The sequence below is a fragment of the Podarcis raffonei genome, chromosome 6 (assembly GCF_027172205.1).
Source record: "Podarcis raffonei isolate rPodRaf1 chromosome 6, rPodRaf1.pri, whole genome shotgun sequence".
Taxonomy (NCBI): domain Eukaryota; kingdom Metazoa; phylum Chordata; class Lepidosauria; order Squamata; family Lacertidae; genus Podarcis; species Podarcis raffonei.
The window spans coordinates 5,991,371-6,012,176 of record NC_070607.1 but is presented as its reverse complement, the minus strand read 5'-3'; the positions used below and the strand labels follow the sequence as shown (position 1 = coordinate 6,012,176).

The following is a 20,806-nucleotide window of genomic DNA, read 5'->3' as shown; positions in this document are numbered from 1 at the left end:
TATCTCACCCGGGAATTCAGTCTTTGTGAATTCTGACATGAACTGCACTGATCCACATCTATCAGACTGATTTGATTACTAGAACCTATTTCTTTCTTATATTTGTTTCCTGCCTTTCCACCAAATGAGTTGACTTTCTTTCTTTTTTTATAATAATTTTTATTAAATTTTTTCCTTTTACAAATTCGCCATCTCAAACAATTTTCACAAATTTCAACTTTTTGGGACTTCCACCAGCTTCTCCACCAATCATCCATATTTTCTATTTTTGTGCATTCTCTAAATTTAATATTGCCATTTAATGTTACCTTTCAGTTCTATTTCTTTTTTACAATACATCTTTAACTTTCACAAAGCCTCTTTAAATCCCACTAGCGTTGTCTGTTTGTCACATATGCTTTTCAGATAATCTGTAAACTTTCCCCAGTCCTCGATGAACTTGTGATCCCGTTGATATCTAATCTTCCCAGTCAATTTGTCAAGTTCTGCATAGTCCATAAATTTCATTCTCCACTCTGACTGGCAGGGATTAAAAGGCTTGGAGAAACTCCAGGTTATGGGAACTGTTTCATTAAGAAACAGTAGGTGCCTTGCGGAAGTGAAGTTGCAATTGCCTCACAGAGATTTACAGAGTAATCTCATGCATGTTTCTACAAAAGCAAATTCCACTGGGTTCAAAGGAGGTTGCACGCGAGGAACTCAATGCAGTTTCTGTAATGTTATTACGTAACGTTCACAGCTTTGGAACAAACAAGCAGTGGTGTCAGTCAATGCTGCTTTCATTCACACGAAGTGAACCTGGTCCTGAGAATGAGAGACGATGTGAAGAGCAGCAATTTTTGCACCTGTTTCCGTTTCTATCGGAATCCTCCAACATCCCTAGTGATGTTGGAAAAGCGACATGGGCCAAAGATAGACATGATTGTCCCAACCCTACTTGAGACTTTCCGAACAACCCAGCTTCAGCCTACCTTCCCACTCAGCCTGAAGTGGCCCAGACCTTACTGCATGCCTTCAAACAGCCCACACTTCTCTTTTCCAATCTATTTCACAAAAATGGCTCACAGAAACATGAGACCCCTATCCTCTCTTGCTGATGGCTGCCATAATTGACACTACCACAAATTTTCAGGCTTTTCTTCCTCCTGCCTAGGGAGGAACATGAAATATTGGGGGTACCTTCCATGCGCCGTCATGATTTCTGTGACACTACTGGGCTCAACTGCAGACTTTTTCTCCTCCTCTCCAACTAGGTACCCCCTTAACAGCACCGGCCCAGGCTGGATCCTGGAACTTCCTGAACAAGGGTCACCACAGCCCAGATCGGCAGTGTTAACAGAGTTCAAATTTCACAATGCGTGAGAAAAACCACTTAACTGAAAACTGGCTGGGCTTTAAAAAGTACGCACGGCATTGCCCGTGGGCCCCTGTGAGCAAGCCATCTTTAAAAGTAGGCAAGAGGTACACAAGGTACCAAGAAGTACCGAAATTTTGATGTTAGCTTGTTAACCGCAAATGTAGAACCCTCTGGCTTTTGTGTGGCTGAAATGATGCCTATTCTGCAAAAGCTAAGAGTCACAAGAATCCCACTTGCCCTCTTTTGCCTGCGGCCCCATCCACCCCTGGCATGCGGACCCTGGAAAGCTGCCCACAAGAGAATGTGAAAAATGTTTCCCATTGCTTACATGCAGACATGGGGACCGCAGAACTATGCGTTGCAGAGAGCCAGGCCCAGAAGCAGCACTTGGCACAGTGGGGCCATGGGCTTGAGAAGACCCGTTAAAGCGGCTGATCCTCTCCTTTCTGTTTGCTTAGTGTTTCCTTTTTGGTCCAGTGCTCAGCAAAGAAGTGACAGGCTGAAGCTGCCAAGAGAGACACTGACATCTTTATTACCCCAGAATGCCCCGGGGTTCTGATGTCGTGCCCAGGGGTATTCTGGGACAATAAAAATGGTGGTGGCTGAAGCCACATTACACAGCAACTCTCTTCTCATCGCTGGACTGGCTGCCATCCGACATCCCCATCTGAACCTAGAAAGCTCACCAGAGGCTGCGAATGAGGGACAGCCTTAAGCCCCACACTGAGAAGTGCCCAGCAGCTGAAGTCATCTCCCTTGCTCCAGACAGCCTTTGCGGACTGTGCTGAAGCTTGAAGACATTCCAGGGTAATAAATATGGCAGTGTTATGGAAAAAATACTTAATTTTGAACAGCAGCTGATAAATTCACATCATCACCATCACCATAATCAATATAGCAGCAGCAGGAACAGCAACAAAGACCATCTCAGGGTTTGAAATATTGTGAAGGCTTTAGAACAAGTAGAGTGACCCAATCGAGGAACTATTTCACTTATTCAATGACCAACTTCAAAACCCAAAACAGCAGGATGGATTTGGACAGTGATGCACAAATGGCAAGAGACCACATTTGGTCTCGCTTACCTTGATCCTCTCTAACTGTTGCAATTCATGTTCTGCATCTGGTTGAAGAGTTACCATCTTCTGGCGTGTTATCGTCGCTACCATCTCCTTGCAACAGCTGAGGAAATACATGATGTCACTGTACCCACAGCAATGGGTTACGTCACAGCAATGCCACTTTAATATGAGAAAGCCAGTTTCATCACGTTCCTTCTGTCATGAGGAACATTTACGTTTGAAGTTTACACATGAGAAAAGTGGGGCAACTAACTGTAGGCAAGGCGGGCGGGACTACTATTTGAAAGCCAGGAATTACTTCTTTCAAATCATATCTCAGTGAATTCTCTAGGAAGCCTTGAAAAATGTCAGCCCGTTTTCTCAGCCTCCGTCCCCATTCTGCCTTCTGAAATATGAGAATAATACTAAACCTAACTAATAGCATTGATCAGGATTACTGAGAGAATGTATGCATGGAGCACTATAATTATAATTATAGTGATAATAATCATTTCATTGAGGACACAAAATCTTTCATTTTCTAAGCAAGCTTTTCTGACGAGCATTATTCTGGCAAATTAGACCTGAAGACATGCCAGGAACAACGTTACCTGCTTCCCTCTCTGCTGACTCATATCTAGAGAGATGGAATGGTGTCTGTTTGCTGCCTGCAGTCCTGGTTTTGGCTTTGCTGCCTAGATTTCTGGGAGAGTCCCCAGAAGGCTTGCTTAATAACCCAGATGAATTTTAGTATTTATAGAATACCGTATTTTTCGCCCTATAGGACGCACTTTTTCCCCTCCAAAAATGAAGGGGAAATGTGTGTGCATCCTATGGGGCGAATACAGGCTTTCGCTGAAGCCTGGAGAGCGAGAAGGGTCGGTGCGCACCGACTCCTCTCGCTCTCCAGGCTTCAGAAAGCTCTGCGCAACCCTCGGGAGCCCGTCCCGAAGCCGCGCCGGGCTCCCGAGGGTTGTGCAGAGTTGGCTGCACTCCTGGGCTTCACGCAGCTCCGCGCAACCCTCCGGAGCCCGGCACGAAGCCGCGCCGGGCTCCAGAGGGTTGCGCAGAGCTTCCTGCACTCCCGGGCTTCGCGCCGGGCTCCCAAAGGTTGCACAGAGCTGCCTGCATTCCGAAGCTTGGGGCGCACTGAAGAGCGCGCTCGGGCTTCAGGCAGCTCTCCGCAAGCCTGGGGAGACCGGCGCGGCTCCCTAGGCTTGCGGATAGCAGGCTGTTCTGGGGGCTGGGGTAGGGGGAACCTCGGGCGTCCGCCGCGCCAGCCCCGTGCCTGGGGGGGGGGGAAATAAATTTTTTTTCTTTATTTCCCCCCCCAAAAAAATACTAGGTGCATCCTATGGGGCGGTGCATCCTATGGGGCGAAAAATACGGTATTTTCAGAGTGTATGAAAAGCTTCACATACATTATCTTATGGCAATCCTTATAGCAACTACAGTGGTGCCCCGCAAGATGAATGCCCCGCAAGACGGAAAACTCGCAAGAAGAAAGAGTTTTCCGTTTTTCGAGGTGCTTCGCCAGATGAATTTTCGAGGTGCTTCGCCAGATGATGTCATGTTTCTTCTTGCGAAGCAAGCCCATAGGGAAATCTCCGGGGACCTCTTTTAAATGCTGGCGGTGGGGAACAAAGCCTTTCGCCCCCCGCCGGCCTTCAGAAGAGGTCCAGGAAGGCCGGCGGGGGCCGAAAGGCTTTGCTCCCCACCGGCAGCATTTTAAAAGCGGTCAGGGATAGCAGGGAAGCGCGCTGCGCTTTCCCGCTATCCTGGACCGCTTTTAAAATGCTGGCCGTCGGGAGCAAAGACTTTCGCCCACCGCCGGCCTTCAGAAGAGGTCCCTCTTCTGAAGGCCGGCGGTGGGCAAAAGTCTTTGCTCCCCCCCGCCTGCCTTCCCGGGATAGCGGAGAAGCGCAGCGCGTTTCTCCGCTATCCCGGACGGCTTTTGAAGGCAGGCAGGGGGGAGCAAAGACTTTTGCCCACTGCTGGCCTTCAGAAGAGGTCCTGGACCTCTTCTGAAGGCTGGCAGGGGACAAAAGTCTTCGCTCCCCCCGCCTGCCTTCCCGGGATAGTCTCCGCTGGGGGCCCGCCAGCATTTTAAGATCGCCCCGGGACAGCGGAGAAGTCTCCGCTGTCCCGGGGGCTTTTAAAATGCTGGCGGGTGGCGGAGAAGCCTTCGCTGGGGGCTTTTAAAATGCTGGCGGTCGGGAGGAAAGCCCTCCTGTCCCCGGAGCTTGCGGTGCGGGAGGTGGGGAGAAGGGCTTTTCTTCCCACTGCCAGCCTTCAGAACAGCCTTCTGAAGGCTGGCGGTGGGAAGAAAAGCCCTTGTCCGCCCCCCCAGCCTTCAGAAGAGGTCGGGGGACAGACTGTCCCCAGACCTGGTCTGAAGGCGGTTTCCATAGGAACGCATTGATTGATTTTCAATGCATTCCTATGGGAAACCGTGCTTCGGAAGACAAAAAACTCGCAAGAAGAAAAAACTCGCGGAACGAATTAATTTCGTCTTGCGAGGTACCACTGTAGATAGGTCAATATTATTGTGTCTAATCTTGCAAGGGAGGGCTGAGCTTGCCTAATGATACCCAGTTCATCACAACTGCGAGAGTCAAAACATCTCCTAGGCAACACCAGCACAATAATAATAATAATGATAATAATAATAATAATAGGTAAAGGTAAAGGGACCCCTGACCATTAGGTCCAGTCATGGCCGACTCTGGGGTTGCGGCGCTCATCTCGCTTTACTGGCCGAGGGAGCCGGCGTACAGCTTCCGGGTCATGTGGCCAGCATGACTAAGCCGCTTCTGGTGAACCAGAGCAACACACGGAAACGCCCTTTACCTTCCCACCGGAGCGGTACCTATTTATCTACTTGCACTTTGATGTGCTTTCGAACTGCTAGGTTGGCAGGAGCAGGGACCGAGCAACGGGAGCTCACCCCGTCGCGGGGATTCGAACCGCCAACCTTCTGATCGGCAAGTCCTAGGCTCTGTGATTTAACCCACAGCGCTACCCGTGTCCCTTTTAATATAATAATAATAATAATAATAATAATAATAATAATAATAATAATAATAATAATTTATTATTTGTACACCTCCCATCTGGCTGGGTCTCCTCAGCCACTCTGGGCGGCTTCCAACAAAGATTAAAAATACATTAAAATGTCACACATTAATAACTTCCCTAAACAGGGCTGCCTTCAGATGTCTTCTAAATGTCAGGTAGTTGTTTATCTCTTTGACATCTGATGGGAGGGCGTTCCACAGGGCGGGTGCCACTAGCAAGAAGGCCCTCTGCCTGGTTCCCTGTAGAACCAGGTGAAACAGGTGGGTCTGAGGCACTGAAACAAACCGGGCCACAAAAACCTCCTTCAGTACTTGGTCATGTCATGATCTACATCTATACCACATATAAATAAAAATGTGCGTTCATCCTCCAACAGCCTTGTGAGGGAAACATTACTATTCACTTACTGTGTGGGTAGCTGAGACAGAGATATCACTAGATGTGCCCTATCATGGTGCTCTCTGTGATTACTGGAGGTCATTGCTACACAGCTTTTCCGTCATGGCATGGGCTTCCTTCCTGCCTGGTGGGGTGACTTTATGAAGCGGATGAGATTCAGTGGGATCAGCAATACCTGACTATGTAGCAGGAGAATGTGCTCAGCTTTGCAGCCAGGCCTGTGGCTTCTCCTTCCAGCTTGAAAATGTTCAGCAGCTTCCTTTCCGCCTGCCTTGCCGCTTCTGCACCAGTCAAGGGGAGGGTATCACGAGAGATGTGGTCTGGAGCCATGTGGATGAGCAGGTTGACCATCCACTTGCTCAGAGCATTGTGGAAGTCGTTCAGCTGTAGGAAGTTTAGAGCAAGGTGGATTCAAAGTCACAGCATGAACACTAGGGCTGAAATCCTAGGTCTGCTTGCACAGGAACAAGTCCCAGGGACTTACCTCTTTTCTCTGTACATCTGTACACATGTACAAGACAGACATCATATAGGAAGAAAGGGGGAGCTTTTCAGATCCAAGACCTATCCTTAGCCTGCAACAAGACCCACTTTTTATATTGTTGTTTTTTAGCTTTGCTATAGAAATCTACATCTCTCCAATTCTGCATCAGCTGCAAACTGACCATTTCAACTGCTCTCAATACAGACACGCAGCAGAACTGCCGGCCTTCAAAAAAGGCTGCCTCTTCTCTCTCTGCCTGACTTACTTTTTTGGGATTGGCTGCTTCTAATCAAGACACACGCTCAGAAGAGTGACACATGCAGAAACACAAGGTGGGCCTTCTATGAGCAAAGGTAATTATTACCTTATACAGTGGTGCCTCGCAAGACGAAATTAATTCGTTCCGCAAGTTTTTTCTTCTTGCGAGTTTTTCGTCTTGCGAAGCACCGTTTCCCATAGGAATGCATTGAAAATCAATCAATGCGTTCCTATGGAAACCGCCTTCAGACCAGGTCCGGGGACAGTCTGTCCCCCGACCTCTTCTGAAGGCTGGGGGGAGGGAACAAGGGCTTTTCTTCCCACCGCCAGCCTTCAGAAGGCTGTTCTGAAGGCTGGCGGTGGGAAGAAAAGCCCTTCTCCCCACCTCCCGGCCTGCAAGCTCCGGGGACAGGAGGGCTTTCCTCCCGACTGCCAGCATTTTAAAAGCCCCCAGGACAGCGGAGACTTCTCCGTTGTCCCGGGGGCTTTTAAGATGCTGGCGGGTGGCAGCGAAGCCTTTGCTCCCGCCCGCCAGCATTTTCAGATCGCCCCGGGACAGCGGAGAAGTCTCCGTTGTCCCGGGGGCTTTTAAAATGCTGGCGGGCGGCAGCGAAGCCTTCGCTGCCGCCCGCCAGCATTTTCAGATCGCCCGGGACAACGGGATCTGAAAATGCTGGCGGGCGGCAGCGATCATTTTAAGATTGCCCCGGGACAGCGGAGACCTCTTGTGAAGGCCGGCGATGGGCGAAAGTCTTTGCTCCCGATGGCCAGCATTTAAAAGAGGTCCCCGGGGATTTCCCTATGGGCTTTCTTCTTGCGAAGCAAGCCCATAGGGAAATTCGTTTCGCGAAGCGCCTCCAAAACGGAAAACCCTTTCGTCTAGCGGGTTTTCCGTCTTGCGAGGCGTTCGTCTTGCGGGGCACCACTGTACATAAAAAGGCTGACATTTAGAGTGTTTTACGAGTGAAGTTCGCCTTCCATTTTAGTTTGAAACAATTGTGCCTCTGCTGATAGAAGTTGGAAAAACACCAGGACACCTACTTCATGGCTGAGCTGATCATTTTCTTTCTCGGAACCACTAGTGGTTGTCAGGATCCACTGCTGAATCTTCTTGAACACATCCTCAGGTATCAACCTTAAAGGAAACCATTCAGTCAACAACAACAACATCATCATAGCCAATTAGATCAGGACCAGATGCTACCTTAGACTCTTAACTTCCAAAATCATTATTAAAATGGGCTCAAAGAACCCCCAAATTCTGAGCTGAGAATAAAATTCCACACACTGGTCAAGCTGAAAGTATAATTTCAAAGGGCCAGTTTCAAAGGTTGCAACACTGATCTGGCAAGGGCTGCTGAACTCTCTTCCTCACAACGGTCTTCTCGGAATCACATCTTCCAGACTTTTTTGCATTCATGAGAGAAAAGACATGGAGTTCTTCTATCTTTTCTTTCATGGTAAGAAAACTAGAGATGAGCCAAGATTACAGGGGAAATCAGTTTTGGCAATGGCAATACTTGTCTTCACCAGTTGCCCTCTGTCTGACTTCCATGGTTCAATATTATGGGGATTGATGACAATTTTTTTGCTGGACCCCAGCAATCCAAAGATGCCTTGTTGCTCTCTCCCGTACAAGCCAAGACATGGACAAAGGACTTTTAAAATTGCATGGCGTAGCATAGGTTTTTGCTGTGCCTCCCTGTTTATCTGTCCTATTGACTGCTCTTGAGGGCCCTTGACATATGCAACAGAATGAGGTGGGAATGAAGTTGTGGAGAGCTGAACGATGTAATGGGACGTTTCCATCTGAGCCTAGTAGAAATTTGACACTGCATAAAAACGAATCCTCTTGCAAATAGAAAGCAAAGGTGCCGGGGACAGAGGTTCTTGCATGTGTCCACCAGACGTGCGACACAGCCAAAGCAGGAGGGTGTGTTGGGGCAGAGCTGTGGCAGGGTAGGGCAGATCAGCAGTGAGGGCGGGGCTGTGCAGATGGACCAATTCCCCTCCAGGTAAGGTGTAGCAATGGCATCAGGAGGGAGGCTCCACACAGCTGACCCATACTGATCCATTACTGAGCCAAAGGGCTCTTTAGTCCAAGCCTCAGTGTGACCAGCAGCAAAGGCTCCTTCAGATTACCAGCAGAGCTGCAAGGAAAGGGGGAGCTCCATCTGCCCCCCTCTCGCTGTTCATGCCGGAGGGAGGGGTTAAAGAGCCCCTGCCAGCTTTTTGATTGGGGCAGGAAGAGGTCAGTGGTGGGTGCCAATATTGCTGTACTTTAAACTCTTGCTGAATTCAAAATTCTGTTAAAATTATTAGTTAACAGTTATTCAAATGTGTCTCCACCCAACCATCTGATCTCAACTGATGACTCAGAAGTGAAGGGCTCTGTCATCTGAAAGTTCTGTCCAGATACAAGTGCTCTACAGAAGCAAAGCAAACAGCTTTGAAAATCATCTTATCTTACAAGCTATGAAATGCTCTAAGCCTTCGGTCCTCTACAGTGTCACCAGAACCAATGAAGCTCAAGAGATCGTCTATCTGGGCTATCCATTCAGAAACTGTCTGGAAAAATTTTATCCACTCCGTTTCATGCATAGAACCCTTTTGCTTGTTGGCAAGCAGCTTGAAGCTCCAGTCTTCCAAGCTATTGATCAAAGACGTTAAAATTCTAGCAGATCCTGGAGAGAACAAAAAAAAAAAATGTAAAATAACAAGAAATGATGTAGGAAGGCAATTCAAGTTAAACATAAACCTAAGGGGTGGAAACACCATGCTAAGGCAATGGTTTCGTCAGTGCAAGCAAACGTTTCTGCTTGCCCGACAGAACGATGCTGTTATACAAATCTACGGTGCAACCACAGTTGGAGTACAGTTGACAGTTCTGGTTGGCTCATCTTAAAAAGGAAAAGGATCAGAAAAAGGTGGGCAAAATGATCGAAGGGATAGAATGACTGCCCTACGAAGAAAGGCTGCAGCCTTTGGAACCTTTTAGTTTAGAGCAGGCACTCCCAAACTCGGCCCTCCAGATGTTTTGGGACTACAACTCCCATCATCCCTAGCTAACAGGACCAGTGGTCAGGGATGATGGGAACTGTAGTCCCAAAACTACTGGAGGGCCGAGTTTGGGGATGCCTGGTAGAGAAACGCCGAATGAGAAGCAACATGATAGAAGTTTATAAAACAATGCGTGGCATCGAGAAAATGGAGAGAGGAAGTTTTTTCTCCCTCTCGCACCTTTAGAACTTGCGGACATTCAATGAAACTGAACGTTGGAAGATTTGGGACAGGCAAAAGAAAGGACTTATTCACACAGTGCACAAACTATGGAACTTGCTCCCCAGGAGGCAGTGATGGAGGGCTGTCAGTGGCTACCAGCCGTGAAGACTATGCTCTACCTCCAAGTTGGAGGCAGCAATTGTTCCAAATACCAGTTGCTGGGAACCACAGAATGGGAGAGGTGCCCTTGTGCTCATGTTCTGCTTGTTTCCCATGGGCATTGGTTGGCCACTGTGAGAGCAGGATGCTGTACTAGGTGGGCGACTGGCCTGATCCAGCAGGCTCTTCTTATGTTCTTATGACTGTACTGCTAATGAATTGTATCAGGAAAAGGTTCTCAATTTCCTTTGCCAGAGGTGCTCCAGAAAATCTTTTTGGGAAAACCCAGCTGTTTCTCACCGTTATCTCCACAAATCCTTATACGGTACTGCTCACAGAGAAGAGTGGACTGCTTGTTGATTCTCTCCAGCATTTTCAACTCCACAGGCATCCTTCCCTTGAGAGTCTTGTGACGCCCATGCACAACAAGTCCCAGATCCACCCATTGCTTCTGTAGATTAGTAGTCACCGTGAGGGGCTCTAGTCTCAGAAGGAGGATTTCTCCACCAAACTGCGCCAACTCCTCATTCAACATCTAGCAGGAGAAGGAACAAATGCCATAATTTCCTGAAACCTTTCTAAGGGACTGTATGCTCAGTTCAAGTCCACGCAACAAGGTGAGCTCCCATTGCTCTGTCCCAGCTCCTGCCAACCTAGCAGTTTGAAAGCATACCAGTGCAAGTAGATAAATAGGTATCGCTGCTGTGGGAAACTAAATGGCATTTCCATGCGCTCTGGCACTCGTCACAGTGTCCCGTTGCGCCAGAAGCAGTTTAGTCATGTTGGCCACATGACCCGGAAAGCCTAACCATTTTAGGACCAAACAAGATGTGAATTCGTGGGCACTGGAAGGGTGCCACTGTTTATTTATTTATAACTTACAGAAAGTCAACTCTTGCTCCTTCTGGAGGCTCCAAATTTGACTGAAGTAATGAGTGATGTGGGGATACTCAACCTTTTCCCCGTGAGCAATTTGCCGGGTAAGACTTGCTCTGCCCTCCCCTATGCTGCTTTTCTCCACACAGAAGAAAAAAGATAACACATAACTTGTGTCCTTTCACACAAACTGGAGAGGAGTGAAGCAGCAGAGGTAATTTTGGTGAAAACACACACATTCAACACCATGCTAAGACTGCTGCTTTCCTTGAATTCAGAGCCCTGCCCTACAGATGCAGTGAGCAGAGGAATTTCACACTCCTCCTATGCCATACCAAGCTTGCCCTTTACTGGCTGCAGTGATAATATGAGTCAATGAATGCCTTGATTATTAGCAGAAGCAGTCCTAATTAGGGACTGAATGGCCACACAAGCCACTTTTAGCTTCCGAAGGCAGAAGAACATTTAAGGACAATAAATAAAGTGATGCATGATCGGCTGCCTACAAACAAGCATGTTACCTGCAGGGAAGACATCTAAATACCCAATACATAATAATATTTAATACAGTGTTCGTTGTGATTGGTACTGGAAACCCCTTACCTTTTCCCAGACCTTCAGATCCACAAGGATTTGATCCAATAAAGAGGCGCCTTTTGCAAAAGTGTAAGTTCCTTTTCCACTGGGAAGTCAAAGAGAGGAGGTGGGAATTACATAGCAAAGAATACACACTCTTGTCCAGGGTGTCTAAAATCGGAATAAACTCCTGCTGTGTGCATACCTTGCTTTAGACACAAAGAAAGAAACTGAAGCACTTTCAAGAGCCTATTGTTTGGAACTTACTCTGAATGGGTTTATCACTGTGGCTTTGCTAACCGTATTTTTCGCCCTATAGGGCGCACCGGCCCATAGGGCGCACCTAGGGGTTTTTTTGAGGGGGGAAATAAACCCCAACCCCCAGAACAGGCTGCTATCCGCAAGCCTTGGGAGCCCGGCGGGAAGTCGCGCCGGGCTCCCAAGGCTTGCGGAGAGCTGCCCGAAGCCCGGGGTGCGCCCCGCTGCGCTCCCCGGGTTTCGGGCTCCCAAGGCTTGCGGATAGCTTCCTGAAGCCTGGAGAGCGAGAGGGATCGGTGCGCACCGACGCCTCTCGCTCTCCAGGCTTCAGCGAAAGCCTGCATTCGCCCCATAGGACGCACAAACATTTCCCCTTCATTTTTGGAGGGGGAAAAGTGCGCCCTGTAGGGCGAAAAATACGGTAATTCATGGATGCCACAAAGGGTCACCATCCCTAGCTTAATGAATCGCTTGGTCAGTCTAAGGATTTGACAAATGAACTTTAATATTCATTGATGGCCTTTGCAATGCAGCACCAATCAGCAATTAGGAGAGCACAAGAAATAGTTCAGAGAGAGCTTTCCAGTTTGAATTTAGGGAGGAGCAACTTGACCATGAAGCAACTTGTGTGAATATATTCTCTGAGAAATACAGGCAGGTTTGGTGGAGCCTGTTGCACGGTTATCTGTTTGCTTCTAATAGGTTCTGCTTCTGTAACTGTAAATAAACCAGGTATTTCAAAGATAGCTAAGGAGTAAACCTTACACAAATTTCAGGATTGATGAGATAGGTCAGCTGTATGGGAAACTAGTGTTAGCTCAGTGCTGATGGCAACCTGATGTTTAAATCAAGTACACATAGTGGCACCCTTAAAAAATTAACCTCCTTTTTTTTTTTAAGGAATCAGAGGAAGCTGAGCTGATAAAAAGACAGTTGGAAAAATATATATTAACAAAGCTATATTCGACGGATGAAAGTACATTATGTTTGACATGATTGAGTATCGTGGACTCAGGGACAAAGAATTATGAAGCGTTAAAATCGAGATGTGGAAAATATGGAAGCAACGAGGAGAAGCAAGATGTGGAGATATGCTTCAGAGATCCAGACCATGGGGAGCTCTGAAAAATTAATACATATAATTTGGACCATAATTTGGTCTTTTTTATTTTAGTTTTTTATTTTAATTGGAGTAATATGATTGGATATATTCAATGGATGTTTTTAACTGGACAATCAATAAAATGATTTTAAAAATTGATCTTTGAGCATGTACTGCTCCAGGGAATGTGGAAGGCAGCACAGAGGCCCCCCAATAATAAAGGATCATTCCTTGAGACTCACAGAACATGATTCTGGAAGTAACTGAGCCAACCAGCCAAACCATTCTGAATACTCCTAGCCCTGTCCCTACTGGTTTCTTCAGTTTGTTCCACTTCTGTGCCAATTTGGCTCACGCGTTCCCGAAACTCCTGTGTCAGCTCCTGCAGAGTGGAAAGATCAGTCGCATCCTGAATGAATCACACGAGAAAAATGGGATTGGGGGGTAGAGAAAGAATCCATAAGAAAAATAGATTTCAAAAAAGCCATAAAGATCAAAATAATCATAAAAGCCTGCCTACAGCAGACATGTAAATTGCTAAGCAAATAATACTATGCATATTTCCACAGTAAGGTAAAGGGACCCCTGACCATTAGGTCCAGTCGTGGCTGACTCTGGGTTGTGGCACTCATCTTGCTTTATTGGCTGAGGGAGCCGGCGTACAGCTTCCGGGTCATGTGTCCAGCATGACTAAGCCGCTTCTGGCGAACCAGAGCAGCGCACGGAAATGCTGTCTACCTTCCCACCGGAGCGGTCCCTATTTATCTACTTGCACTTTGACGTGCTTTCGAACTGCTAGGTTGGCAGGAGCAGGGACCGAGCAATGGGAGCTCACCCTGTCGCGGGGATTCAAACAGCTGACCTTCTGATCGGCAAGTCCTAGGCTCTGTGGTTTAACCCACAGCGCCACCAGCATCCCTTATTTCCACAGTACACACAGCTAAAATCTTACAAGTGCAACACTGACATTCAAACATGCATCGCTGGACATATTTAGACTGGGACATAGACTTTTAATCATATGAAGCATTAGACACACTGCTGCCAGTCAACACTACCAGCTTTTTAGCCATTTTGCCAGCCTGGGCCCAACTAACATGGAGTGTCAAAAAACTGTTCTAAATATACAGTCGTCACCTGCTCCCTGTCCCACTTCTCTATGAGTACTCGAGCAGAGTTGTAAGCCAGAAAAACAGACTGTGTAATGGAGACACATATGCCCAGAAACAATATTGTTGCTGTTGTTGTATTTGTATGCCGCCCTTCATTCAAGATCACAGAGCAGAAAAATACAACACGAGAACACAAACTACATTGGAAAACAAAAGCAAATCAATAATCCACCCTCCCACAAACACATTTTAAGGGCCATAAAATGTTTAATCAGCCAAAAGCCTGGTTATGGAGAAACATTTTCAGCTGCTGCCTCCCTGGGGAGAGCATTCCACAAATGGGGAGCCACCACAGAGAAGGCCTGTTCTCATATTGCCACACTCCAAGCCTCTCACGGAGGAGCCACATGAAGAAGGGCCTCAGATTATGATCAGAGGGTCCAGGCCGGTTCATATAGGAAGAGGCAGTCTGTGAAGTATTGTGGTCCTGACCATTTAAGGCAGGGGTCCCCAAACTAAGGCCCAAGGGACTCGTTTATCCAGCTCGCAGCGACCCCCACTGCCACAGCCCGCTCTTACTGGTGCTGCGTTGTGTGGCTGCCCACGTCCGGGTCAGAGGAGCACAAGAAATAGCTTGTGTGCATGCGCAAGCGTTATTTGTGCATGCACAAGCATTATTTCCGGTACACATCCGGGTCGGAGGAGGCCCGTGCACATGCGCACAAGCTATTTCCGGTGCTCCTCCAACCTGGAAGTGCGCTGAAATAGCGTGTGCACACGTGTATGGGCACGCGCTCCCCCACCCTCTGGCCCGCCACGTGATCGGCGCTGGAGACACCGGCCTGAGGCATGGTAAGTTTGCTGACCCCTGATTTAAGGCTTTATAGGTCAAAACTAGCACTCTGAATTGGGCCCAGAGACTAATGGGCAGCCAGTGCAGTCATGCCAGGATCGGTATAGTATGCTCAAACCATCTTGCCCCGGTGAGCAACCTGTCCACTAAATTTAGCACCAGCTGAGGTTCCTGAACTGTCTTCAGAGTTTAGATTACACATTGCAGTAATCTAACCTAGAGGTTGACAAAGCGCAGGTGACAGAGATTAGGCTAGCCTTGTCTAGATAGGGGCACAGCTGAGTCAGCAGCTGAAGCTGATAGAAAGTACTCGAGCCTCAAGTGACAGCAAAGGATCCCGGAGTACCAGCAAGCCACCTTTCACACACAGCCATTCTGGAACAAACGAACAAAACTAGCTGACATCCCTTTCCCAGTTAGGTGCTCTTAAGCAATTCTACCTGTGATGCCAACATCATAATGAAATGCCTCATGCCTTTGACCCAAGCCTTTTCACTGTCATACATTCTGCGAGCCAAGATCAGCTTGTTCTTTTCAATTACCTGAAATGGAACATAAGATGATTAAAGGGATGGAGCGTGCCCAATTAAGTATGCACAATACAGCTTAGACGTATTAGGTGTTTCGTCAACAAAGCTGTAAAACTAAATGAAAAGCTGTTAATCGGTTCTCAGTTAATCTGAGCAGCATGTTTTAAGTGTTAAAAAACAACAACCACGGGTGGCAAATGTCCTCTTTGCAGCATTCTTCCTTCTTATAGAAGAAGGGATATTTCTTCTAACCTGACACCCGATACAACTCATGCATGCATCACAACCCAGCACTTGTGAGTGGCAGACACCCTCTTAGAAGAGGGCTTCTCTTTGAAGAGATGATTCGGAATGTCTTTTCAAGAGGACGCCTACTGGAATCACATGATAACATTGAGACAGCTTTTCAGGAGTCTCCTTGTTTCGCAAAAAGATCTAAGGTGTGTTCCCTTAGCTTTCTTCATCAAATGGCACTCAAAAAGATCTAAGGTGTGTTCCCCTTCAGCTTTCTTCATCAAATGGCACTCAAGATTACAACATGGAGGAGGAGGGAATTGTGAATTTCACTGACCAGGAAGGTGCATTGCAACAGCAGTAGAAGAGGGGCAAAACCATCACCGTTGTCTTCCCCACCCACCACAAAAATAAGAAGCAGTTTGCACTCTGCAAATTTGTACTTTCTAATTAGTTTGAAATTAAACTTAGTGCATTGTGCTATGCACCACATATGCACAGGGATGTTTTGAGTTCTGGTGGATGCCTACAATACCAAGGTACCAAAATATATTCCCCTGCCAGTGAAGATCCATTTCCAGAATTACAACTAACTATTTCAACACAATATTTATGTTTTTAAGGAGAATAATGGCTGGTTAATGCTCTCAAACAACAACAACAACTGCTGTGTTACATTCATATGGAAATCTTCCCATCAATTAAAATTAATACAAACAAACAACTTTAAGGCACAATCCCTTAATCCTTGAGTTTTTCAGGATTTGATGGAAGGCCCCTATACTAGCGTATGTTGAGCTATGCCCACATTCTGCCAAAATGGGACAGTGGCATGTCTCGGAAGGAGTGGGACTATGTCAAACTCTGAAACTCCTTCAGATGTTGTTCTTGGCCCCTACTCCAAAGTCACACAATTCAAACCAAAGAAATGGTATTCAGTCATAACACTGCCACTGTTGCGAAGGTCACTGGGTGAGTGGCTGCTTTGTGTTTTGTAATGCTTGTCTTTTCTCCTCATTTTTTGTACTGGGAGTACATAGGATGGCAACTAACTTATGCCAGTGTAAGTGGGTCATTGGCTGGAAGGCCCACACGATTGCTCAACCAGACTTTTTAATTGTGTGACAGAAACTGATGTCACAGAAATTAATGTTCTTCATGCCTTTCACCCCTCTGTTCAAAATGGGACGGTGGGTGTCCAATCCTGGCCTCCAATGAAAAGAGGGCACGTTTGGGGAGTTGTCTGTTATAGAAGAGGCTGAATCAGTTCAAGCAGGAACTGAGCTGAAAGAGCAAACAGACTCTTGTGCATTTTTGAAAATATATTTACTTAGACCTTTTGCAGGCTCCATAGGAGGCAGTGGGCACACTGGTGCCCGCAGACACCATGTTGGTGATCCCTGACTTACTTGCCACTGTAGAGATATATTTTAAACTATACAGCTAGCAGAGAATGAAATGCAATGTGCCTATTCTTTGTTGCCCTCTGTAAAATCGAAATAATTTGTTTTAAAGGACATACTTTTAGTTTAACAAATGATAATGCAACAGAAGCAGCCAAAACAATCTAAAGCAGGGGTCGGCAACCTAAGGCCCATGGGCCAGTAGTGGCCCACGAGGCTTGCCTAACCACCCCATGGCGCCCCCTGCCGCCACGCTGCTGCCCCCGCCACCTGCTCTTACTAGCACGGCACAGTGCAGGGACCAACTTCTGGGTTGATGGCGCCTGTGCGCATGTGCACGGGCGCTCCTCCGACCCAGATGTGCGCTGGAAATAGCGTGTGCGCACACATGCGGGACGGAGAAGCGCTTGTGCGCATGCTCACACACCATTTCTGGCGCACTTCCGGGTCGGAGGAGTGCTGGAAATAGCGTGCGCACACACACACACCGGCGCTCCTCTGACCCAGAAGAGCGCGTGTGCACAGACGGATGGAGCGTCAACCGGCCCATCCTCCGATTAGGGTTGCCGACCTCTGATCTAACAAGGAGAGAATAGCATTTTTAACAAAAGCAAAAGCACGCAATGCCTCTTTTGCCAGCTACCTTGAGAGCCAACTCATACGTAGCATTGCTCCACAGCTCTTTTTCTTGGGTTAACTGGTGGATCTGGGCCTCAAGTCTTCTTCTTTGCAATTCATACAGTTCGCGATATTCATCCAAAAGGCTGAAGGGGTAATGACATGAGATATAAATATAAAGGCATTCAGCTATTCTCCTACGGCAACCCTTGCTTCCAGTCTTATCTGGAACTCACTTTGCATTCATCTCGGAATCCTGGACCGCCTTTGCCAGCTCCTCATAGGCTTTCTCTGCTTCAACAGTGACTCTACGGTCATGTTCTCGGATGGTATTAAGCTCCCTGCAGTTGAACAGAGCAATACCCTCAGCTGCCTTGTACAATCACAACTTTTATTCGCAAAGCTGAATACAAACAGCAGTCAATATCATCACCTTGTCAGTTTTCCTATAGCTTCCTTGAAATGGAATAATTCATCTGTAATGTGTTTGTCCATTACTCTCTGTGCCATCATTTCTCTGTAGAGATTTCTCATCTGTCTTGGAATTCGTTCTAGCAGCTCAACATACCTTTGTCTGTAGGAGAGACGATGTCAGAAAAAGTGAGGCGCGTGCTGGTGGTGGAATAGCCCTGTTTCACTCAAGCATATTTGCTAAGCAATCATTTAAAGAGAGAATCCTTTCTGAAAATAGCTGGGGAACAATAAATATAGAATAAAGCTTTTTGCACACAAGCAGTTAGAACTCTCAATGCGCTCAGAATGCTGAAAACAAGTTGACACTACACAGCAAAACTGCCTTATCTGTCCTGACACCCGTTAATATTATAACCTCAGGAAATATATTGGTGTATGAGGGGGTAGCCAACATAGTGCCCTCCATATGTCCTTATGGGGAAACTAGCACTAGTTGAACCCATGCAAAACCAACATTTAAATTCCATTTCCAGCTGGCTGCATGCTTCAGCACTGCAAAAGAGCCCTAGTGCAGAAGTCAGCTATCTTTGTCATCGTGTGGATTGGAATAATCATGCAGCATTATTAAAATGTAATAATCCCTGAGATATGTGTTAGGGTTTCGTTTCCTACTTTGCTAATGTTTGGGCTTGCTTGCTCTTTGGTAAATTAATAGATTACACTGGGCAACAATTTTTTACTTTTTGAATGTTGTCTAGATTTCTACAACTGATTTAGGGTATTTTTGCACTGCTGAATCAGGAAATGGCATCCGTTTCTCTCCATCAGGTCAGGTTTACTGTAAACTGAATGGTGGGCATTGATAAAGGTAAGTACACGTAAATTGCATGTTGCTTCACCATTTTTCAAACTTCAGGGCTTGAACTTCCATTTCTTGGAACTCCTGGAATGCTCAGCGGCAGGGAGGTCTCTCTTCAGAGTCCAACAGTAGTCAGCCATCATGACTGTGTCCCAGTGACCCTGATACCTGGTCTCCATCTCTTTCATGTCCTGATGGAATCTCTCCCCCTGCTTGTCACTCATTGAACCCAGGTTCTCAGGAAACCGGTCCATATGTGAAAATAGGTAGTGCATCTTGATGCTCATGTTGCAGCCCAGGTTTCTGAAAGCAGTCAGCATGTTGTTGACAAGTTCTGTGTAGTTTCTGGCCTTATTGTTGCCAAGAAAGTTCTTCACTACCAGAACAAATGCCTTCCACGCTTCCAGTTCCACTTCGTTCACTGAGTTTCCGAACTCTGGTTCTCTGATGAGCTGACGGATCTGAGGACCGTCAAAGATGCCAGCTTTCAACTTCTCCATGGTCAATCCTGGAAAAGCCTGGCACAAGTAAGTGAAGCAGTCACCATCCTTGTCCAGAGCCTTGGTGAACTGCTTGATTAAGCCGAGCTTAATGTGCAGCGGTGGGAAGAGTATTCTGTCTCTGTCCACCAGAGGGTCGTTGATGTTCCTTTCTTTGCAAGGCACCAATTCCTCCCGCACAGGCCAGTCCTTCTTCGTGTAATGCTGAGCACGGTCCCTACTATCCCACATGCACAGAAAACATGGGTACTTGGTGAAGCCAGACTGTTGTCCCAACAAAAAGTTCAGCATCTTCAGGTCAACACAAATAAACCACTTATGCTGATCATAACCAATTTTCTTCAGCACATACTTCACCGCTTCATAGTTCTCCTTCAGTGTACTCGAGTGAGCCAGGGGTATAGAGGCAAACTGGTTGCCGTTGTGTAGCAGAACACATTTCAGTAATTGCTTGCTGCTGTCAATGAACAGTCTCCAATCTTTGGGTTCGTACTGTGGCACTCCAAGCTTGAGCAGAAGCTGTGCAATATCTGCACAGTACACCAAGTCCTTCTCTTCCGAGAAAAAACGGAGGTACTCTTGATGCCTGTTGCGGAAGAAGCTGATGCGAGCACTGTCAGAGAGGAGGTTTTTTTCCTTCAATCTGGATGCCAACAGTTCGGCAGAGTCCTTTGACAAGCTGAGGTCGCGAACTAGATCATTCAACTCCTTTTGGGAAAATGGATGTGGAGCATCATCTTCAAGAACCACTTCTTCTTCTTCATGTCCTTCAACACTGGAGGCATCTTCGTCACTAATGCCAGGAAGTTCTCCGAAGATAGGCACTGGAATTTTATCACAATGAGCTACAGGACGAAGTGCTGATTGAAGATCAGGATACTTGAAGCTGCTCCAGTTCTTTCTGTTGATCCCAGTCACATCAACAGCGCAGAAGTAGCAGTCAGTGACATGGTTTGTCGGCTCCCTCCAAACCATGGGAATTCCAAAGTTCAGACTCCTCTTGCCATTGGTCCACCCATAAGTCATAAGTCATAAGTTGGCGCATGCGCAGGTGGAGTTTCCTATACACTTCGTGGGGCGGCTGCCCCATTAACTTAGTTTTGATCCCCCAACTTGATGCTTTGCTGGACCAATTTATGGAAGACTTCGAGGTTTTATGACTTCAAACTGATCCCTTTTCGACATAATCACCCAGAACTATCGGACCTGAATACTTCTTGTCATTAAAATAATCATTTCCAATCAAAACAGTTATTCGACATGGCATTTTACCCCCACCAACTTCTTCTAAAATGCTCCACACAAGCGTACATGTGAACAAAAACGGAAAAAAACGACATGTGGCCATAGCTCAAAAACTTGACCTGATTGAGCAAAACCAATGTGATTTTTGGATTCAGTGCATCAGATTCGTCCTAAATCAACTGAAAAAATGCAGACAACAAATTTGTTG

At 46.9% G+C, this 20,806-nt stretch overlaps 1 protein-coding gene across 5 annotated transcripts in view; it reads right to left on the bottom strand.

The window, feature by feature from the left end:
- The window catches only part of AXDND1 (axonemal dynein light chain domain containing 1), a 48,331-nt gene that overhangs the window by 8,599 nt on the left and 18,926 nt on the right, over positions 1-20,806 (bottom strand). For all 5 annotated transcript variants that reach the window (XM_053391274.1, XM_053391278.1, XM_053391276.1 and 2 more), the window contains 11 exons: positions 18,014-18,154; positions 17,817-17,921; positions 17,606-17,726; positions 15,236-15,337; positions 13,073-13,239; positions 11,498-11,576; positions 10,319-10,553; positions 9,108-9,321; positions 7,679-7,772; positions 6,071-6,279; positions 2,443-2,539 (listed from right to left, as the gene is read on the bottom strand). In XM_053391274.1, coding sequence (XP_053247249.1) covers positions 2,443-2,539; positions 6,071-6,279; positions 7,679-7,772; positions 9,108-9,321; positions 10,319-10,553; positions 11,498-11,576; positions 13,073-13,239; positions 15,236-15,337; positions 17,606-17,726; positions 17,817-17,921; positions 18,014-18,154 — 1,564 coding nt within the window. The remainder of the gene's footprint in view (positions 1-2,442; positions 2,540-6,070; positions 6,280-7,678; positions 7,773-9,107; positions 9,322-10,318; positions 10,554-11,497; positions 11,577-13,072; positions 13,240-15,235; positions 15,338-17,605; positions 17,727-17,816; positions 17,922-18,013; positions 18,155-20,806) is intronic.